The 22,841-nt window shown below is 37.1% G+C and overlaps 1 protein-coding gene across 1 annotated transcript in view; it reads right to left on the bottom strand.

Annotated features, from left to right (window-relative positions):
• The window catches only part of CTNNBL1 (catenin beta like 1), a 164,829-nt gene that overhangs the window by 71,400 nt on the left and 70,588 nt on the right, over positions 1-22,841 (bottom strand). The window contains exons 8-10 of the mRNA XM_007193144.2: positions 19,702-19,774; positions 19,406-19,464; positions 17,794-17,942 (exon numbers count right to left, since the gene is read on the bottom strand). Coding sequence (XP_007193206.1) covers positions 17,794-17,942; positions 19,406-19,464; positions 19,702-19,774 — 281 coding nt within the window. The remainder of the gene's footprint in view (positions 1-17,793; positions 17,943-19,405; positions 19,465-19,701; positions 19,775-22,841) is intronic.

Here is a 22,841-nt window from a genome sequence, read left to right as displayed (position 1 = left end):
AAAAGAGTAGCCCCCACTCGCAGCAACTAGAGAAAGCCCACGCGCAGCAATTAAGACCCAACACAGCCAAAAAACCCCCACTATGTTTAAAAATAAATAAATAAATAAATAAATAAACACACAAACAGAAGAAAAGGGCCAAACATAATAGTCATTGTAATAGAAACAAGTACATCAAATTCATCTACTTAAAAACAAACTCCCGCATTGGACTAAAAAACCAAGAAACAGCTATATGCTCTTTACAAGAATCACGTATAATATAAAATGACATAAAAAGTTAAAAAGGACCTTCTCACGCCTGTGGCCAGGGCTAAGAAAAGCTCCCTCCAGGGCTGATCTTCTGGTGCCGGCTGCCAGGCGCTAAGGCTGGATCTATCACTCCCGTGGCCTCTGGCTTTCCCATGCACCTGTCGCCACCAGGGCCCCTGTGACCCAGGCCGTCATGCCACCTCCGCACCCTGTCCTCACCAGGGCAGACCCAAGTGCTCCAGGGCAGCCTCAGGAGCACACTCCTGTGGGTGGCTCACATGCAGAGGTGAGGCTAAAACCACAGCTGAGCCCCAGGGCAGGGCGACTAAGGAAGAGGAACAAAAGTCTTCCCGTGAAGCTGCACAAGCCTCAGATTAAGTCCTTGCGATCAGCTTGGTAAACCCTGCATCTACAGAATACCTGGATAGACAACGAGTGTTCCCACAAATGAAACTGGTCTAGCTCTAGCAGCTGCAGACTTTGAAGACTAGTACATGCAGGAGGTAGGCCAGGTCAGAGCCTGAGCTGCCCCCACAGTGCCCACAGTGGGACCAGAGACCTAACTAGAGGTTGTGGAGGGCCTCCTGGGGATGCAAGTGCTGGCTGTGACTCATGGTGGGGGCAAGGATGCTGAAAGCTGAGACCCAGAAAAATATAATGATTACTATTTTTTTAAATGTTTTGTTCTGTTGTTGTTTTATTACTATTGTTTTAATTTTTATTTTCATTTGAGTTTTTAAAAACTTCTAAAATATATTTTAATTTTTTTATATTTCTCTTTCTACATTACTTTTTTGTTCTGTGTTTCTTTTTTTAATTAATTAATTAATTAATTTATTTATTTTTGGCTGTGTTGGGCCTTCGTTTCTGTGCGGGGGCTTTCTCCAGTTGCGGCGAGCGGAGGCTACTCTTCATCGCGGTGCACGGGCCTCTCACTGTTGCGGCCTCTCCCGTTGCGGAGCACAGGCTCCAGACGCGCAGGCTCAGTAGTTGTGTCTCATGGGCCCAGTTGCTCCGTGGCATGTGGGATCTTCCCAGACCAGGGCTCGAACCCGTGTCCCCTGCATTGGCAGGCAGATTCCAACCACTGCGCCACCAGGGAAGTCCCTTGTTCTGTGTCTTTTCCTTTTCTTTCTTTTTTCTTTTTCTTTCCTTTGTTCTGTTTTGTTTAAATCTTTTTTGCTTTGTTCTATTTGTTCTTATTTTTATCTTTTAAAAATTATCTTTGTTTGTTTTGTTTTCTTTGCTTTTTCCTTCAGTTTGCATTCTGCTTTTGTTTCGTTTTTTATTTTTTATTTTATTTTTTTGTCAATTTTGTTTTAATTGTTTGATTTCATTTTGGCGTTCTTTTGTCTGCTTGTTCTCTTGTTTTCTGTTTTCCCTGTTTTTGTTTCTTTTTTTGTACGTTTTGTGTTTCTTTGTTTCTTTGTTTTTGCTTGGTTCTGCTTTTACCATCTGTCTGGGGCTTTGTTTGTTTCTTCATTTGTTTGTTTGTTCTTATTGTTGTTTGCTTGTTTTTATCTTGGCTATCTGCCTTCAGTTTTTCTGTCTGTTTTCTTCCTGCCCTTTTTTTTTTTCCATCCTTTTATTGCCAAGCCGTGTGGCTTGCGGGGTCTTGGTTCCTAGGCCGGGTTTTGGGCCTGAGCCTCCGGTGTTGGAGCGCTGAGTCCAGAACACTGGAACGCCAGATAATTCCCAGTCCCAGGGAATATTAAACAGCAAGAGGTCTCTTGGAGGTCTACATCTCAACTCCAAGACCCAGCTGCACCCAAATGCCTGCAGCTCCAGTGCTGAATGCCCCACACCAAACAACAAGCAAGACAGGAACACAAACCCACGCATCAGCAGACAGGCTGCCTAAAGTCGTACTAAGCCCACAGACACCCCAAGAACACACCACGTGATGTGGCCCTGCCCATCTGAGTGATGAGATCCAGCTCCACCCACCAGAACGCAGGCACCAGTCCCTCCCACAAGGAAGCCTACACAAACCACTGGACCAACCTCACCCACTGGGGGCAGACACCAGAAGCAAGAGGAACTACAACCCTGCAGCCTGTGGAAAGGAGACCCCAAACACAGTAAGTTAGACAAAATACGAAGACAGAGAAATATATTGCAGATGAAGGAGCAAGATAAAAACCCCCAAGACGAAATAAATGAAGAGGAAATAGGCAAGCTACCTGAAAAAGAATTCAGAGTAGTGACAGTAAAGATAATCCAAAATCTAGGAAAGAGACTGGACAAAATACAAGAAACATTTAATAAGGACCTAGAAGAACTAAAGAACAAACAAACAGTGATGAACAACACAATAACTGAAATTAGAAATACACTAGAAGGAATCAATAGCAGAATAACTGAGGCAGAAGAATGGATAAGTGAGCTGGAGGAAAGAATGGTGGAAACAACTGGCACAGAGCAGAATAAAAAAAAGAGAATGAAAAGAATTGAAGACAGTCTCAGAGACCTCTGGGACAACATTAAACGCTCCAACATTCAAATTATAGGGGACTCAGAAGAAGGAGACAAAGAAAACGGGTCTGAGAAAATATTTGAAGAGACTGTAGTCAAAAACTTCCCTAATATGGGAAAGGAAATAGTCAATCAAGTCCAGGAAGCTCAGAGAAATAGGAAATATGAATAGATGAATCACAAGTAATGAAATTGAAACTATGATTTAAAATCTTCCAACAAACAAAAGTCCAGGACCAGATGGCTTCACAGGAGAATTCTATCAAACACTTAGAGAAGAGCTAACACCGATCCTTCCCAAACTCTTCCAAAAAATTAGAGGGAAGAACACTCCCAAACTCATCTATGAGGCCACCATCACCCTGATACCAAACCAGACAATTTATCACAAAAAAAGAAAATTACAGGCCAATATCACTGATGAACATAGAGGCAAAAAACTAGCAAACCGAATCCAACAACACATTAAAAAAATCATACACCATGATCAAGTGGGATTTTTCCCAGGGATGCAAGGATTCTTCAATATATGCAAATGAATCAATGTGATACACCATATTAACAAATTGAAGAATAAAAACCATATGATCATCTCAATAGATGCAGAAAAGGATTTCAACAAAATTCAACACCCATTTATGATAAAAACTCTCCAGAAAGTGGGCATAGAGGGACCCTACCTCAACATAATAAAGGCCATATATGACAAACACACAGGAAACATTATTCTCAATGGTGAAAAACTGAAAGTGTTTCCTCTAAAATCAGGAACAAGACAAGGGTGCCCACTCTCGCCACTATTATTTAACAGTTTTGGAGTCTTAGCCACACCAATCAGAGAAAAAAAGAAATAAAAGGAATCCAAATTGGCAAAGAAGAAAAAAAACTGTCACTGTTTGCAGATGACACGATACTATACATAGAAAATACTAAAGATGCCACAAGAAAACTACTAGAGATAATCAATGAATTTAGTAGTGTCGTAGGATACAAAATTAAGGCACAGAAATCCCTTCATTCCTATACACTAACAACGAAAGATCAGAAAGAGAAATTAAGGAAACAATTCCATTTACCACTGCAACAAAAAGAATAAAATATCTAGGAATAAACCTACCTAAGGAGGCAAAAGACCTGTACACAGAAAACTATATGACACTGACAAGCCTCTTAGATAGCCTCATCCACCAGACGGCAGACAGCAGAAGCAAGAAGAACTACAATTCTGCAGCCTTGGGAAGGAAAACCACATTCACAGAAAGATAGACAAAATGAAAAGGCAGAGGACTTTGTACCAGATGAAGGAACAAGATAAAACCCCAGAAAAACAACTAAATGAAGTGGAGATAGGCAACCTTCCAGAAAAAGAATTCAGAATAATGATAGTGAAGATGATCCAGGACCTTGGAAAAAGAATGGAGGCAAAGATCGACAAGATGCAAGAAATGTTTAACAAAGATCTAGAAGAATTAAAGAACAAAGAAACAGAGATGAACAACACAATAACTGAAATGAAAAATACACTAGAAGGAATCAGTAGCAGAAAAACTGAGGCAGAAGAACGGATAAGTGACTTGAAAGACACAATGGTGGAATTCACTGCTGTGGAACAGAATAAAGAAAAAAGAATGAAAAGAAATGAAGGCAGCCTAAGAGACCTCTGGGACAACATTAAACGCAACAACATTCACATTATAGGGATCCCAGAAGGAGAAGAGACAGGAAGGACCCGAGAAAATATTTGAAGAGATTATAGTTGAAAACTTCCCTAACATGGGAAAGGAGATAGCCACCCAAGTCCAGGAAGTGCAGAGAGTCCCATACAGGATAAACCAAGGAGAAACATGCGGAGACACATAGTAATCAAACTGGCAAAAATTAAAGACAAAGAAAAATTATTGAAAGCAGCAAGGGAAAAACAACAAATAACATACAAGGAAACTCCCATAAGGTTAACAGCTGATTTCTCAGCAGAAACTCTACAAGCCAGAAGGGAGTGGCATGATATACTTCAAGTGATGAAAGGGAAGAACCTACAACCAAGAGTACTCTACCCAGCAAGGATCTCAGTCAGATTTGATGGAGAAATCAAAAGCTTTACAGACAAGCAAAAGCTAAGAGAATTCAGCACCACCAAACCAGCTCTACAACAAATGCTAAAGGAACTTCACTAAGTGGGAAACACAACTGAAGGAAAGGACCTACAAAAACAAACCCATAACAATTAAGAAAATGGTACTAGGAACATACATATCAATAATTACCTTAAACGTGAATGGATTAAATGCTCCAACCAAAAGACACAGGCTCACTGAATGGATACAAAAACAAGACCCATATATATGCTGTCTACAAGAGACCCATTTCAGACCTACGGACACATACAGACTGAAAGTGAGGGGATGGAAAAAGATATTCCATGCAAATGGAAATCAAAAGAAAGCTGGAGTAGCAATACTCATATGAGATAAAATAGACTTTAAAGTAAAGAATGTTACAAGAGACAAGGAAGGACACTACATAATGATCAAGGGATCAATCCAAGAAGGAGATATAACAATTATAAATATATATGCACCCAACATAGGAGCACCTCAATACATAAGGCAACTGCTAACTGCTATAAAAGAGGAAATAGACAGTGACACAATAATAGTGGGGGATTTTAACACCTCACTGACACCAATGGACAGATCATCCAAACAGAAAATTGATAAGGAAACACAAGCTTTAAATGACACAATAGACCAGACAGATTTAATTGACATTTATAGGATATTCCATCCAAAAACAGCAGATTACACTTTCTTCTCAAGTGCACACGGAACATTCTCCAGGATAGATTACATCTTGGGTCACAAATCAAGCCTCAGTAAATTTAAGAAAATTGAAATCATATCAAGCATCTTTTCTGACCACAACAATATGAGATTAGAAATCAATTACAGGGAAAAAAACGTAAAAAACACAAACACATGGAGGCTAAACAATACGTGACTAAATAACCAAGAGATCACTGAAGATATCAAAGAGGAAATCAAAAAATATCTAGAGACAAATGATAATGAAAACACGACGACCCAAAACCTATGGGATGCAGCAAAAGCAGCTGTAAGAGGGCAGTTTATAGCAATACAAGCCTACCTCAAGAAACAAGAAAAATCTCAAATAAACAATCTAACGTTACACCTAAAGGAACTAGAGAAAGAAGAACAAACAAAACCCAAAGTTAGCAGAAGGAAAGAAATCGTAAAGATCAGAGCAGAAATAAATGAAATAGAAACAAAGAAAACGACAGCAAAGATCAATAAAACCAAAAGCTGGTTCTTTGAGAAGATAAACAAAATTGATAAACCATTAGCCAGACTCACCAAGAAAAAGAGGGAGAGGACTCAAATCAATAAAATTAGAAATGAAAAAGGAGAAGTTACAACAGACACCACAGAAATACAAAGCATCCTAAGACACTACTAAAAGCAACTCTATGCCAATAAAATGGACAACCTGGAAGAAAAGGACACAGTCTTAGAAAGGGATAACCTTCCAAGACTGAACCAGGAAGAAATAGAAAATATGAACAGACCAATCACAAGTAATGAAATTGAAACTCTGATTAAAAATCTTCCAACAAACAAAAGTCCAGGACCAGATGGCTTCACAGGTAAATTCTATCAAACATTTAGAGAAGAGCTAACACCCATCCTTCTCAAACTCTTACAAAACTTTGCAGAGGAAGGGAAACTCCCAAACTCATTCTATGAGGTCACCATCACCCTGATAAGAAAACCAGACAAAGACACTACAAAAAAACAAGATTACAGACCAACATCACTGATGAATAGAGATGCAAAAATCCTCAACAAAATACTAACAAACAGAATCCAACAGCACATTAAAAGGATCATACACCATGATCAAGTGGGATTTATCCCAGGGATGCAAGATTTCTGCAGTATACGCAAATCAATCAATGTGATACACCATACTAACAAACTGAAGAAAAAGAACTATATGATCATCTCAATAGATGCAGAAAAAGCTTTTGACAAAATTCAACACCCATTTATGATAAAAACTCTCCAGAAAGTGGGCATAGAGGGAACCTACCTCAACATAATAAAGGTCATATACGACAAACCCACAACAAATATCATTCTCAATGGTGAAAAACTGAAAGCATTTCCTCTAAGATCAGGAACAAGACAAGGATGTCCACTTTCGCCACTATTATTCAACAGAGTTTTGGAAGTCCTAGCCACAGTGATTGGAGAAGAAAAAGGAATACAAATTGGAAAAGAAGTAAAACTGTCACTGTTTGCAGATGACATGATACTATACATAGAGAATCCTAAAGATGCCACCAGAAAACTACTAGAGCTAATCAATGAATTTGGTAAAGTTGCAGGATACAAAATTAATGCACAAAAATCTCTTGCATTCCTTACACTAATGATGAAAAGTCTGAAAGAGAAATTAAAGAAACACTCCCATTTACCATGACAACAAAAAGAATAAAATACCTAGGAATAAACCTACCTAGGGAGACAAAAGACCTGCATGCAGAAAACTATAAGACACTGATGAAAGAAATTAAACATGATACCAACAGATGGAGAGATATACCATGCTCTTGGATTGGAAGAATCAATATTGTGAAAATGACTATACTACCCAAAGCAATCTACAGATTCAATGCAATCCCTATCAAATTACCAGTGGCATTTTTTACAGAACTAGAAGAAAAATCTTAAAATTTGTATGGAGACACAAAAGACCCCGAATAGCCAAAGCAGTCATGAGGGAAAAAAACGGAGCTGAAGGAATCAGACTCCCTGACTTCAGACTATACTACAAAGCTACAGTAATCAAGACAGTATGGTACTGACACAAAAACAGAAATGTAGATCAATGGAACAGGATAGAAAGTCCAGAGATAAACCCAGACACCTATGGTCAACTAATCTATGACAAAGGAGGCAGGATACATAATGGAGAAAAGACAGTCTCTTCAATAAGTGGTACTGGGAAAACTGGACAGCTACATGTAAAAGAATGAAATTAGAACACTCCTTAATACCATACACAGAAATAAACTCAACATGGATTAGAGGCCTAAATGTAAGACTGGATACTATAAAACTCTTAGAGGAAAACATAGGAAGAACACTCTTTGACATAAATCACAGCAAGATCTTTTTTGATCCACCTCCTAGAGTAATGGAAATAAAAAAAAAAACAACAAATGGGACCTACTGAAACTTAAAAGCTTTTGCAAAGCAAAGAAAACTACAAACAAGACGAAAAGACAACCCTGAGAATGGGAGAAAATATTTGCAAACGAATCAACGGACAAAGGATTAATCTCCAAATATATAAACAGCTCATGCAGCTCAATATTAAAGAAACAAACAACCCAACCCAAAAATGGGCAGAAGACTTAAATAGACATTTCTCCAAAGAAGACATACAGATGGCCAAGAAGCACATGAAAAGCTGGTCAACATCACTAATTATTAGAGAAATGCAAATCAAAACTACAGTGAGGTATCACCTCACACCAGTTAGAATGGGCATCTGGGGGTGGTGGTGTGCTGAATTGGGTGATTGGGATTTACATGTATACACTGATGTGTATAAAATTGATTACTAATAAGAACCTGCTGTATAAAAAATAAATAAAATAAAATTCAAAAATTTTAAAAAAAGAAAGAAAGAATGGGCATCATCAGAAAATCTACAAACAACAAATGCTGGAGAGGGTGTGGAGAAAAGGGAACCCTCTTGCACTGTTGGTGGGAATGTAAATTGATACAGCCACTATGGAGAACAGCATGGAGGTTCCTCAAAAAACTAAAAATAGAATTACCATATGACCCAGCAATCCCACTACTGGGCATATACCCAGAGAAAACCATAATTCAAAAAGACACATGCACCCCAATGTTCACTGCAGCACTATTTACAATAGCCAGGTCATGGAAGCAACCTAAATGCCCATCGACAGGCGAATGGATAAAGAAGATGTGGTACATATATACAATGGAATATTACTCAGCCATAAAAACGAATGAAATTGGGTCATTTGTAGAGATGTGGATGAATCTAGAGACTGTCATACAGAGTGAAGTAAATCAGACAGAGAAAAACAAATACTGCATATTAACGCATATATGTGGAACTTCGAAAAATGGTACAGATGAACTGGTTTACAGGGCATAAATTGAGACACAGATGTAGAGAACAAACGTATGGACACCGAGGGGGGAAAGCAGTGGCGGGTGGGGGTGGTGGTGTGCTGAATTGGGAGATTGGGATTGACATGTATACACTGAGGTGTGTAAAATGGATGACTAATAAGAACCTGCTGTATAAAAAAATAAATAAAATAAAATTCAAAAAAAAAAAAGAAAACTATAAGATACTGATGAATGAAATCAAAGACGACATAAACAGATGGAGAGATACCATGTTCTTGGATTGGAAGAATCAATATTGTGAAAATGACTATACTACCCAAAGCAATCTACAGATTCAATGCAATCCCTATCAAATTATCAATGGCATTTTTCACAGAACTAGAACAAAAAATTTTACAATTTGTATGGAAACACAAAAGACCTCGAATAGCAAAAGCAATCTTGAGAAACAAAAATGGAGCTGGAGGAATCAGGCTCCCTGACTTCAGACTATACTACAAAGCTATAGTAATCAAGACAGTATAATACTGGCACAAAAAAAGAACTATAGATCAATGGAACAGGATAGAAAGTCCAGAGATAAACCCACACACCTATGGTCACCTAATCTATGACAAAGAAGGCCAGAATATACAATGGAGCAAAGATAGCCTCTTCAATAAGTGGTGCTGGGAAAATTGGACAGCTACATGTAAAAGAATGAAATTAGAACACTCCCTAACACCATACACAAAAGTAAACTCAAAATGGATTAAAGACCTAAATGTAAGGCCAAACACTATAAAACTCTTAGGGGAAAATATAGGCAGAACACTCCTTGACATAAATTGCAGCAAGATCTTTTTTGACCCACCTCCTAGAGAAATGAGAATAAAAACAGAAATAAACAAATGGGACCTAATTAAACTTAAAAGCTTTTGCACAATAAAGGAAACCATAAACAAGACAAAAAGACAACCCTCAGAATGGGAGAAAATATTTGCAAATGAATCAACTGACAAAGGATTAATGTCCAAAATACACAAACAGCTCATTCAGCTCAATATCAAAAAAATAAATAACCCAGTTAAAAAATGGGCAGAAGACCTAAAGAGACACTTCTCCAAAGAAGACATACAGATGGACAACAAACACATGAAAAGATGCTCAACATCAGTAATTATTAAGGAAATGCAAATCAAAACTACAATGAGGTATCTCTCACACCAGTCAGAATGGCCACCATCAAAAAATCTACAAACAATAAATGCTGGAGAGGGTGTGGAGAAAAGGGAACCCTCATGCATTGTTGGTGGGAATGCAAATTGATACAGCCACTATGGAGAACAGTATGGAGGTTCCTTAAAAAACTAAAAATAGAACTGCCACATGACCCAGCATATACCCAGAGAAAACCATAATTCAAAAAGACACATGCACCCCAATGTTCATTGCAGCACTATTTACAATAGCCAGGACATGGAAGCAACCTAAATGTCCATCAACAGAGGAATGGATAAAGAAGATGTGGTACATATATACAATAGAATATTACTCAGCCATAAAAAGGAACGAAATTGGGTCATTTGTAGAGACGTGGATGGATCTAGAGACTGTCATACAGAGTGACGTAAGTCAGAAAGAGAAAAACAAATACTGTATATTAATGCATGCATGTGAAGCCTAGAAAAATGGTACAGATGAACTGGTTTGCATGGCAGAAATAGAGACACAGATGTAGAGAACAAACGTATGGACACCAAGGGGGGAAAGTGGTGGGGGGCTGGTGGTGGTAGATGAATTGGGAGATTGGGATTGACATATATACACTAATATGTATAAAATGGATAACTAATAAGAACCTGCTGTATAAAAAAATAAATAAAATTCAAAAACTCAAAAATACCAGGATTATAAAAGAGACGTAAAGAGGTGAAAATGAAAAAGATGAAATGAAATGGAAGATATAGAAAAGAATGATACAAATACAAGGACAACATATTAATAAACTTGAAAGTCTATGAAATTGAAAATTTCTAGGAAAATATAAAGTATCAAATTGTCTTTAAAAATCAGAACATTGATGAAAGAAATCAAAGACCTAAATAAATGAAGAAATATACCATGTTCATGGATTGGAAGACTCATTATTGCAAAGATGTCCATCCTCCCCAGAAGACCCTATAGATTTAAGATGATACCAATCAAAACCCCAGCAGAGTTTTTCTAGAAATTAACAGGCTGATTCTAAAATTTATACAGAAAGACAAAGAAACTAAAGAACTAGAATAGTTAAAACAATCTTTAAAAAGACATTAAGTCAGAGGATTCACACCATGTAATTTCAAGACTTAACCATAAAGTCAAAATAGGGTTGTGTTGGCAAAAAGATAGATACACAGATCAATGGAGCAGAATAGAAAGCACAGAAATAGACCCACACATATATAACTGATTTCTGACAAAGTTGTAAAGGCAATTAAACGGAACATGGACAGTTTTTGCAATAAATGGTGCCAGAACTGGACATCTATATGCAAAAATAATAAATAAAACTAAGAACCTCAATTCATATCTAACACTACATATAAAAATTAACTTAAAATGGATCACAGACCCATAAATGCCTAAAACTGAAAGTTGTAAAAGAAAATATGAAAGGAACACTTTGAGACCTTGGGTTAGACAAGCACAGTTTATATACCATAGCAAAAGCACAATTTAAAAAATATTTTTTACAAATTAGACTTTATCAAAGTAAAACATTTGCTCTTTAAAAGACACTGCTAAAAAATGAAAAGGCAAGCCACAGACTAGGAAAACAATATTTCTAAAACATGTATCTGACAAAGACTTCTATCTAGAGTAAAGAACACTTAAAACTCAATAAGACAACCCAAATAAAATTTAGACAAAAGGTCTGAACAAAGGTTTGACTTTAACAAAAGATATAAGAAAGGTCAATATGAACATGAAAAGATGCTCAACAACATGAGTAATCAGTTATATGCAGATTAAAGCCACAATGCACACTCACTCAAAGGGCTAAAACTAAAATCTGACAATACCAGGTATTAAGGAGGATACAGAGCAACTGGAGTTCTCATGCCTTGCTGGTAGGGATATAAAATGATACAATCATTTAGAGAAACAACTTGGTAGTTTCTAATAGTAAATTTTTATTTAATATATGACTCACTCATTCCACTCCCAGGTATTTACCCAAGAGAAATGAAAATATATGTTTATCCAAAGACTTTTAAGCAGCTTTATTCACAACAGCAAAACAATGGAAACAACCTAAATGTCTAGAACAGGTGAATAAATAAACAAACTGATATGCTGGAATGCAGAAATATAATGGAATACTACCAAGCATAAAAAAAGAATCACACTACTGATACATGCAAAATAAATGAACCTCAAAAACAACCTGTTGAGTTAAATAAGCTAAACAAAACACATACTGTATGATTCTATTTATATGAAATTCTAGAATGACAATGTTTGACTGGGGTCAAAGGTGGATTGGTGGGAAGTGATTGCAAAAGGGATCAAGGAAATTTTGGAGGGTGATAAAAATGATCTACATATGCATTGTCCGATATCATAGCCACTAGCCACATGTAGCCATTGAGCATCTGAAATATAGCTAAATTTCAGATATAAATTGAGGAGCTAAAATCTGAATTTAATTTAAATAAATTTAAGTTTAAAAATTGATACTTGATTCAGTTATTGGGAAACAGTTAAGTACGTTTAGAGAAACCTAAGTATGGGAATCTACTTTTTCAACTGTAAATTTTATGAAATCTAAATACAAATTAAGTAATGTAATGAAAATTTAGCATTGAATTCAGATGTTAATGTAAAATACACACTGGATTTTAAAGACTTAGTAGGAAAACATAATGCAAAATGGCTTAATAATATTTTTTATTGATTACATGTTGAATTGATTTATAATATACGGCATTAAATAAAACCCATTATTTTGTTTCTTTTAAACTTTTTACTGTGGCTACTACAAAATATAAAACTATGTATTGCCAACTGAAAGTTGTCACTTGCCATCTGCCTCTACAAGGATTAGGTCACTAACCACAGCAGTCGCTGACCTTCAACACACCCTGAAAGGAGTTCAGGGTGGAGATATCAGGAATGAGGCACACTATGCTCTGGCAAGAACTGGCAGAACAGGCCTCCAGAGAGTTAGGTATTTTCAGAAGATTTTTGTTGTTGTTGAAGTATAGTTGATCTACAATGTCGTGTTAGTTGCAGGTGTACAGCAAAGTGATTCAGCTCCATTATAGATTCTTTTCCATTACAGGTCATTACAAAATATCAAATATAGTTCCTTGTGCTATACATTAGGTCCTTGTTGTTTATCTATTTTATATATAGTAGTGCGTATGTGTTAATCCCAAACTCCTAATTTATCTCTCCTCCCAACCCTTTCCCCTTTGGTAACCATAAGTTTGTTTTCTATGTCTGTGAGTCTATTTATGTTTTGTAAATAAGTTCATTTGTACCATTTTTTTAGATTCTACATATAAGTGACATCATATGATATTTGTCTTTCTCTGTCTGACTGACTTCACTTAGTATGATAATCTCTAGGTCCATCCATGTTGCAGCAAATGGCAATATTTTATTCTCTTTTATAGCTGAATAATATTTCATTGTATATATATATATATATATATATATATATATATATATATATATATATATATATATACAGCATCTTCTTTATCCATTCATCTGTTGATGGACACTTAAGTTACTTGCATGTCTTGGCTATTGTAAATAGTGCTGCTATGAACATTGGAGTGCATGTATCTTTTCAGATTACAGTTTTCCTCTTTTCTGGATATATGCCCAGGAGTGGGACTACTGGGTCATATGGTAACTCTATTTTTAGTTTTTTAAGGAACTTCCATACTGTTCTCCATAGTGGCTCCACCAATTTACATTCCTACTCACAGTGTAGGAGGGTTCCCTTTTCTCCACACCCTCTCTGCATTTATTATTTGTAGACTTCTTGATGATGTCCATGCTGACTGGTGTGAGCTGATGCCTCATTTTAGTTTTGACTTGCATTTCTCTAATAATAGCAATGTTGAACATCTTTTCATGTGCCTGTTGGCTATCTGTATGTCTTCTTTGGAAAAATGTCTATTTAGGTCTTCTGTCCAATTTCTGATTGGGTTTTTTTTTGATATTGAGCAGTATGAGCCGTTTGTATATTTTGCGAATTAAGCCCTTGTCTGTCACATCGTTTCCAAATATTTTCTCCCATTCTGGAGGCTGTCTTTTCATTTTATTTATGGTTTCCTTTGCTGTGCAAAAGCTTATATGTTTGATTAGGCCCCATTTGTTTATTTTTGCTTTTATTTCTTTTGCCTTGGGAGACTGACCTAAGAAAACATTGTTATGATTTATGTCAGAAATGTTTTGCCTATGTTCTCTTCAGGAGTTTTACGGTGTTGTGTCTTATATTTAATTCTTTAAGCCATATTGAGTTTATTTTTGTGTATGGTGGAAGGGCAGGAGAAGATTTTATGAGCCTAATTTCTTGCAATCTCTCATATCTAGAAAAACAGTAAAATCATTAATCTGCTCCTCGTGACTAGCAGCAACCCTCTGCCGAAATGTGTGCTTGACTGCACGTATTCCCTTTCACCAAAATCATATATGTACTGACCTCCCCCTTTACCTCTTCAGAGCAGTTCCTCAGAGCTCTCAGAGAGGCTGTCTCCCAGGCTACAGTCCTCATTTTGCCCCAAATAAAACTTAACTCACAACTCTCATGTTGTGCATTCTTTTCAGTCGGCAGTATCTTGCATCTTCATTATGGTGAAAACAAAGGTATATACATTTGTCAAAATTAAAATTAGTGTTTGACTGCATATAAATTATGCCTCAATAAAGGTGATAAAACTATTAAATTGGGTAGTATTGGGTTGGCCAAAAAGTTCATTCGGGTTTTCTGTGTTACAGAAAACCCGAGCGAACTTTTTGGCCAACCCAATATATATGTACGTGTGATAATTTGTGCATATAAATGTATAAATGACTATCTTGTCGGTGACCTTTCCTTATCAATAATCAGAAACATAAAAAAATAATTCTGTGGACATGCAAAATTAACTGTTCCTCTCAACAGTTAACACATTAAATTATATTACGGTTATTTAATGTTGGCCTCCATCACTAGCAACTGAGTTTCTTGAAGGCAGGAATCCTGTCTTGTTCATGTCCGTATAAGCCTAGCACTTAACACAGTAAGTTAACATAGCACTTTACCAATGTTTTAAGAACTGCTGAACTGTCCTAGCCAATTTATATATATAGTCTAATACCCACAAAGATCCCTGCAAATTTGGCATTATTACTCCCATTTTTCATATGAAAAAAGTGAGGGTCAGAGGACAGAAAGCTTAGAGTAACTCACCAAATATCCAGAACTAGTAAGTGAAAGAACTATGTTCCAAACCCACATTTGCCTCAACTCCAAAGCCCATTCTTCCACACTACACCATACTGCCACCTCTCCAGGTGGCCATTTCATAACTGTTTGATGAACGCCTAAATCAAAATAAAGATTAGTATTTAGGGGCAATGGAAGCACAGAAATTTTCCTGAACTTCTAGTGTTACAGCTTTATGGTCTTTGAATGGGTTCCCTTGAGACAGAGAGCAACTTGGCAGCTCTTGCTAGAAGATCAGGAAGGATGAATCTAGTAGGAAAAAAAAATTCCCTCCCAATTAAACTTTCCATTTGGGAGTCTGAAGAAGAAAAATAACACAGAACAAAGAGCATAGGAAAGAGAAAAAAAGAAATGCTGAATCTGCTAATATAGTTAATTAATGTGAAAGAATTAATCTAACAATAACTTCAGCATTCAAAAATGAAAAGTTAGGAGATCCTACAAAGGTACAGTTTCTAAGTCTTTTGGAGCTCCTTTTTAATTAGGCTCCCAGAATCTCAGCATTCCTGTTTGAATAATCCATATTTCTGGTTATTTATTCAGCTCCCCACTGCTGCACATTTACAAGCCATATGCTACAGGAATGCATCACCTCATATTTGCACTCAAATATCCAAAGACACTGGCAGTTCAGACCTTTAAGAAGCTTATCCCTGCAGAGTATAGTTTTAAGGTTAGAAGGTCCAGGAAGCCAAATGCATCTTCTTTATATGCTATTTGCTTGAGAGAAGGTGGGTCATTTCAACAAAAGGACAGGCAATTAGAAGGGTAAAGGAGATAAACAAACAAAAGACTCAAGAGAGTAAAGCTAGCAAAAATCAGCTGAACACTAAAGGCCTCTGAATAATTCCAATGCCCCTCTCTGCACTTTAAAATAAATTTTTAAAAACAGTTCCACAAAGGAAGATTCTTCAGTCAATCTAAGGTCTGGTACACACTGGACAAACCAAGAGGTCTACTGTGCCACTGGGCCTACACAAGCCTTTAAAGAGGAGAGGTTTTAGTAACATATACCTTGATAATCTTAAATACAAAAATAGTTTAAACACAAAAATTTGTAGAATTTGTCATTGGAGAATTTTTTATAACAACAAAACATTGGAGATACCCTCAATATCAATAACAAAGGAAGACTAAGTTATATTCCCTTCGAGTCCATTATTCAGTTATTGAAAACTCTCATGAAGGTTATGTCAAAACATGGGAAACAGCATGTTAAGTTCAAACAAACAAACAAACAAAAAAAAGTATAGAAAATTACATGTGTGGTAGGCCTAAAAAGCTGTTAAAAAGAAAAAAATTATGGGAAAAAAGACTACAAGGAATATGCATCCAAAGTTGGGCTGTGTTCAAGTGACAGAGCTGTTTTTTAGCTTCTTGGAGGCAGGAATCCTGTCCTCCAATTCTGTATAAGCCAAGCACTTAACATAGTACCTTATCAGTCCTACTACTAACGGTAGTTTTGCATGTCTATATTCTAAGCTATCAAATTTATTAAAAATTTTTTTCCATGAAATAAATTAACAGAATTTTCAGTGTACCTGAATATGTTTCCAGACAGCAGACTCTGGCTCAATTTCATAAAGAATAATCCCATGATTAGAGTCTCTAGCATCTCTCAATTGAAAAAACTGACCATTGATACTACAACCCCTTCTCTGGTTACCTCTTCACACCATTTCTCTATTTCCCTTCCAAGCCAGATTTCTCAAAACAGTTATCCATAACAAGCTATCTCCCATTTACTTCCAACTTTAGGATTCTGTGAATTATACTAACATGATATTTACTATAAATATTTTAAGAAATTAAAGCATAAATAATAAGATATACAAGGAAAGTACTATAAAGAAAAGTTCTAGAACTGTCTTGCACATTTTCATATCTCCTATGCTAGCCACATAGCACATGCACAATGCATTATTGAAAATAACACATAATGAAAAATATGTATAAGTGAAAAATATGAATTATATTCTGCTGTCAGTAATAAAAATATGGACAAACATATGGCACAGACAAGTCTATGTGGAATATAAAGAAAACTGGGCTAAGTTTAGAAATTAACATAGGATATGCTGAGAAGTTAACGACTAGATTTCCCAAAACCAACACACTATAAGGAGGAGCAAAAAAAACATTTCCCTTTGATGGAGCGGTCCTATTACCAAATGACACACAAATGACATAGGGCACAGACTGAAATATACTTTTTATTCATCCAATCTAACTTTAGAAAAGACCATACACACACTTGAAGACTTTACTGTTTTATATATCTAGGAAACTCAATGGAATAAAAGACCATAGCTACATGTTCTTGAATCCAGGCTAACAGTGAGGAGTTGGGCAAAAAAAGATGGAGAGCTAGGAGATAACAGGAGATAAGAAGCATACCTTAGCATGAGATTCATTAGTTGAAGACCCTCACCCTTCAGGAAGCGCTCACGATTGGAACTGAGCATTAGGCAGGAACAGAGTGAATCAAAAAGATTCTCCATCATCTCCTGCTCCTCGGCTGTGCTAGGATTGTGTCTTTTAAACACCTGTCAAGTAAAGATATCAGAAAGCACAGAACCATAAGAGAATGCCTTTTCATCAACCAGCACTCAACAGTTTCCAAAGCCTATCTACTCCAAAAACCCTATAACTGAGGAAACAGAAGCTTACCAAACAAAATTCTCGTCAGTTTCCATTATAGAGAAACTGGGCTTTCTGATGCACAGGTTAAATAAATGGCTATCAGTTCATGCAAAAAACCAGAACACTCAACTGACCACTGAGTCCATGAATAACTGATAGTTCCAAGGAGGCAATTTAACAAAAACCAACAAAACCTTTTCATTGTGAAATATATTAACATGTAGAAAACTCTATAAAAGACAAGTATAGCTAAATGAATAAAGTAAACACCCCTGAAACCAGCATCCAGATCAAGAAACAACTTTGCCAGCTACCCCCCAAAGCCCTCCACTTGCCCTACCCAACCACATTTCTTTCCCTTCTAAAAGAAACCACAGTCCTGAAGGGCAAATCTTGGCTCAACATAAGGAACAGTTTCCTAACCATCAGGGCTACTGAACTGCCTCATAGACTAGTTGTGGCTCTAAATCATGGGAACAGCGAAAAGCAGTTTTATCTTTGCCAGAAATATATGGATTTAAGAGGAAAGCCTTTTAACAGTGTATGCATACCCATACAGTCTACTACAAAATGATCAATAATCTTGCGGGAACAGGACTAAGCACTTTCCCAGAACTGGGAACAGATTCACGTTTCAAAGCTCTATTTTTTGGGGTGGAGGCCAAGCCACTCAGGCTGCTGGCACCAAGACGAAAGCTGTATGCAAACTGACATCTCAGACACTCCCAACACTCTTAAGATTTTATCCAAATGATCTATTTTCAGTCCTGGTTTTGGAATAGCACAGATGAGATCTGTTAGAAAAAAAATCTTAACAGTATTTTCAGAATGCCAGCAGAACAACATTTCAACAGGATTTACATTTCTTACAACGAGCAAAATGGCAATTTCTATTTTCCAGCCTCCAGTGCCACATCCTTCCCTATCCTCCTCTCTGACCTCTATCCCATTGTATTGGAACTTGTACTCCTGAAGCTTATCTGGATCCTAAATGAATAGACTCCAATTTAGTGGCAGACTGACAGGAAAGCAAGTGAATAATCTTGGGAGTGGGTCAACTAAAAATACTTTGGCATTCTTGGCTCAAGAATATACACTAAAGCAGGAAGCACACCTCTTTTGTATTGATAAATATCAGAAGACTGAGAAAGTCCACACCAGATACACAGTGATATCTGGTCATAAAGAACAAATGACTAAGAAAAGGAGGCAAACCATGTACCTCCAATGTGACCTCAAACCTGCCAACACACTCCATATGGCTTGCATCACATGGCTTATTCCTTCCAACAATTTCCAGCTCCACCTCCCATTTAAAGCAAGCCATGTATCTTCACGGCAGACAGAAAGCATAAGAATTACTCACGGATAACTGCTGAAGAAGCACATCGATTCCATCCAGTTCCCCAAGCAATTCCCTGTTCTCTAAAAGGGGAAAAAAATAGAAGGAGAAAAAAAAAATGAAGCTAACTGTCAGATTTTACAGCCGTCTAACACTGATACATCAGCAAGCAAAATCAATACAGCTTGACAGAGTACAAAAGCTGCAGAGAGCGAGAGGGAGAGCAAGGGGATGCCAAAGGCAAGAGAGCTTGCTGTCATGATCTGAAACAAGCCTGGCTCCTATCTTAACAGAATATCAATACCAAGAGGGAGCCTTACCATCATTGTCCTGGAGCAATATGGCCAGCACTTCACTACAATACAGTTTGTTGGCATCAAAAGGCATCTTTGCCTGTTGGGAAATAGGAGAAATGAGAAAAACGTTAAGGGGCCTTGCTTCCTTCCCCAGGACAAATTTTTTCACAAGTACTAGGATCCGAGTTAGAGAGAAGTATAAGTTAGAAAGGGAAAGGGCAGGTTAAGGGTGAAAAAAAGTCTGCCTCTGCTCTCAAGAGACCAGACTCAAGCACTGCATAGTAAAACCATAAACAGTAGATGTACACAACAGCTCTCACACTCCTAAAGCCCAGGTGCAAATGTCACCTCCTCTGTGAAGCCTTCCCAAATTCCCCATTTTGAGTCTAGGGACTATTGTCTAGCACATATACATACTCAAATGTGAACTAGATAAATGATTGAAAGTTTTGAACATTTAAGACTAAAATCCATCATGAAGCTTCATTCACAAGTTACAATCATAAAATTAGGCTGTAAATTAGCTGATAGATGATCAGAGAAGCTGAAAAGAAAGCAAGCTCTTGTTTTGATTAGTTGAATGTGTTTATAACAAAGTAGTTCCTTTTGGATTTTTTTTTAAATGCTTAAAATTTAATTTGAAATCATAAACCTATCTGCTCGTGGGCCATAATCTGTCTACTATTTAAAAAGGAAACCACATTAAATATGCAGAAATGTGTTAATATTTTAATACCCAAATTACTACCCACAATTCTTTCCCTGCTGCATGCTCTGCTACTTGGAGTTGCAGAGGAGACACATCTACTGCAGAGCCTATTTTTCATGGTTATCCACATTGTTGCCCCAGTAGTGAGACTCAAGTGCCTCATCATTTACAATGCCCCTTGGATAAAGGTACACAGAGAGGAGCACAAGCCTCATCGATGTGTTTTTATTTACTGCACCCTTGATCCTTAAAATGCAGCCACAGAGACCACGACTGTTAATCAGCAGCAGCCTTGCTACCTATCCAGGTTTTTGAACTAACAAATAATTACTGTACCTGGAAAGGACAGGGTAAGTGTTTATACTGAAGCTAATACCTCCATCCCCTTAGCGCCATTCACAGCTCTGTTTGGACACTGATTCTGCACTTAAGAAGGAAGAGTGGCCCCTAATGAAGCAACACCCAGCATCTTTTCAGTTCTCTCTGCATGTCTTCCCCATCAAGCCTAAGTGCACTCCATAGGGTTTCAGAAGGCTGACCAGGTATGACCCATCTTAGGTTAAAAGATCTGTAAATACAAGGTCTTATGTGTGCTGACTGCAAGTTATGCTCCCTGGGCAAGCTTAAGGCCTTGTTTCAAGAAATTCAGTACAACAGCCAGGGTTTAAATGCAATCTGTGGCGTTTTTCACTTTAAGAAAAACAGTTTTATACAAATCAAAATACAAAAGTGAAAAGCCAAGGGGTGAGCATGTCTATCAGAATGAAGGATTCGCTAATAAAATAACTTACTCAAATGATTTAAATTCAAGTATTGCTAGTTTAAATTATTTAAGCCACACCAACTTATATGCAGCTTTTTAAGGGTCAGGATTCTTGTTGCAAACAAGATACACTCAACTGAAAGAAGCCAAAAGACATCAGGCCACTAGAGCAATAGCCTTTCTGTGGTTCCAATGCCTCTGGTCTTTCATTTGATTTTATAAACTCCTGTCTCTAAGGTAGGAGAGAGGTTTCCCCTTTTTTTCCAACAAATATTTATTGGGCACCTGCTATATGCAAGACACAAAATTGAACGTGATAGCAAACAGGTGAATTTGAAATGAAACTGGTCCATTGTTACGTCATTTAAAAAATTACATTGATTTAAAGTTAATTTTATCAAGTAATACATTTACGTTAAAAAAAAAAAGAAGGACATGAACCTGGGATGAGACATACCTAGATTTAACTCATAAGCATGTACTACCTATGTGACACTAAGTCTGCAGTTCCCAAACTGTGTGCCAAGGTACCTGGGACATCATATTGAATTCACAGGGGATTGCAAGGATTTACAGGATTTCCAAGGAAAGCACAGTGACATCTCACATCTGCTGATTAGTGAGCATGTTAACCACTAGCTTCAGGTACATTTCTTTTTTTTTTTTTTCTTAACATCTTTATTAGAGTATAATCGCTTTACAATGGTGTGTCAGTTTCTGCTTTATAACAAAGTGAATCAGTTATACATATACGTAGGTCCCCATATCTCTTCCTTCTTGCATCTCCCTCCCTCCCACCCTCCCTATCCCACCCCTCTAGGTGGTCACAAAGCACCCCCTGTGCTATGCGGCTGCTTCCCACTAGCTATCTATTTTACATTTGGTAGTGTATATATGTCCATGCCACTCTCTCATTTTGTCCCAGCTTACCCTTCCCCCTCCCCATATCCTCAAGTCCATTCTCTAGTAGGTCTGCGTCTTTATTCCCGTCTTGCCCCTAGGTTCTTCTGACCGTTTTCTTTTTTTTTTTTTAGATTCCATATATATGTGTTAGCATATGGTATTTGTTTTTCTCTTTCTGACTTACTTCACTCTGTATGGCAGTCTCTAGGTCCATCCACCTCACTACAAATAACTCAGTTTTGTTCCTTTCTATGGCTGAGTAATATTCCATTGTATATACGTGCCACATCTTCTTCATCCATTCATCTGTTGATGGACACTTAGGTTGCTTCCATGTCCTGGCTATTGTAAATAGAGCTGCAATGAACATTTTGGTACATGTCTCTTTTTGAATTATGTACATTTCTTTTGATGACATCTTTTCTTTGTGAAGCTGGGTTTGGGTGGTTGCTGTGATAAAAGAACTGTGTGAAAATCAATGTGGAACAGGAATGAAGATGGTTGTGTTCCATCTGATTCCAAGGTTTTAGAAGTTGTGTAGTACAACTACACAAGAGGCACACACATCTACTGGTAAGTAATTGTGGTATTTAAGAATGAAATAAAAAATATATTTTATTTTAATTCATGCATATTATTTTTTTGAACGGCTACTAAAGTCTTAGGACATAAATATGTATTAAATTTGTTTGGACCTAACTACTTTAAATGGGACTGGTAGGTCCTTTTTGGCATAGAAACCCGTAAAAACAAAATTACTGAGATACTGATGGCACCATAAATTAAGAA

This window comes from Balaenoptera acutorostrata, chromosome 15, assembly GCF_949987535.1.
Source record: "Balaenoptera acutorostrata chromosome 15, mBalAcu1.1, whole genome shotgun sequence".
In the NCBI taxonomy this organism is placed as follows: Eukaryota; Metazoa; Chordata; class Mammalia; order Artiodactyla; family Balaenopteridae; genus Balaenoptera; species Balaenoptera acutorostrata.
The sequence above is the reverse complement of the archived record's forward strand: the minus strand, read 5'-3'. Positions and strand labels throughout refer to the sequence as shown.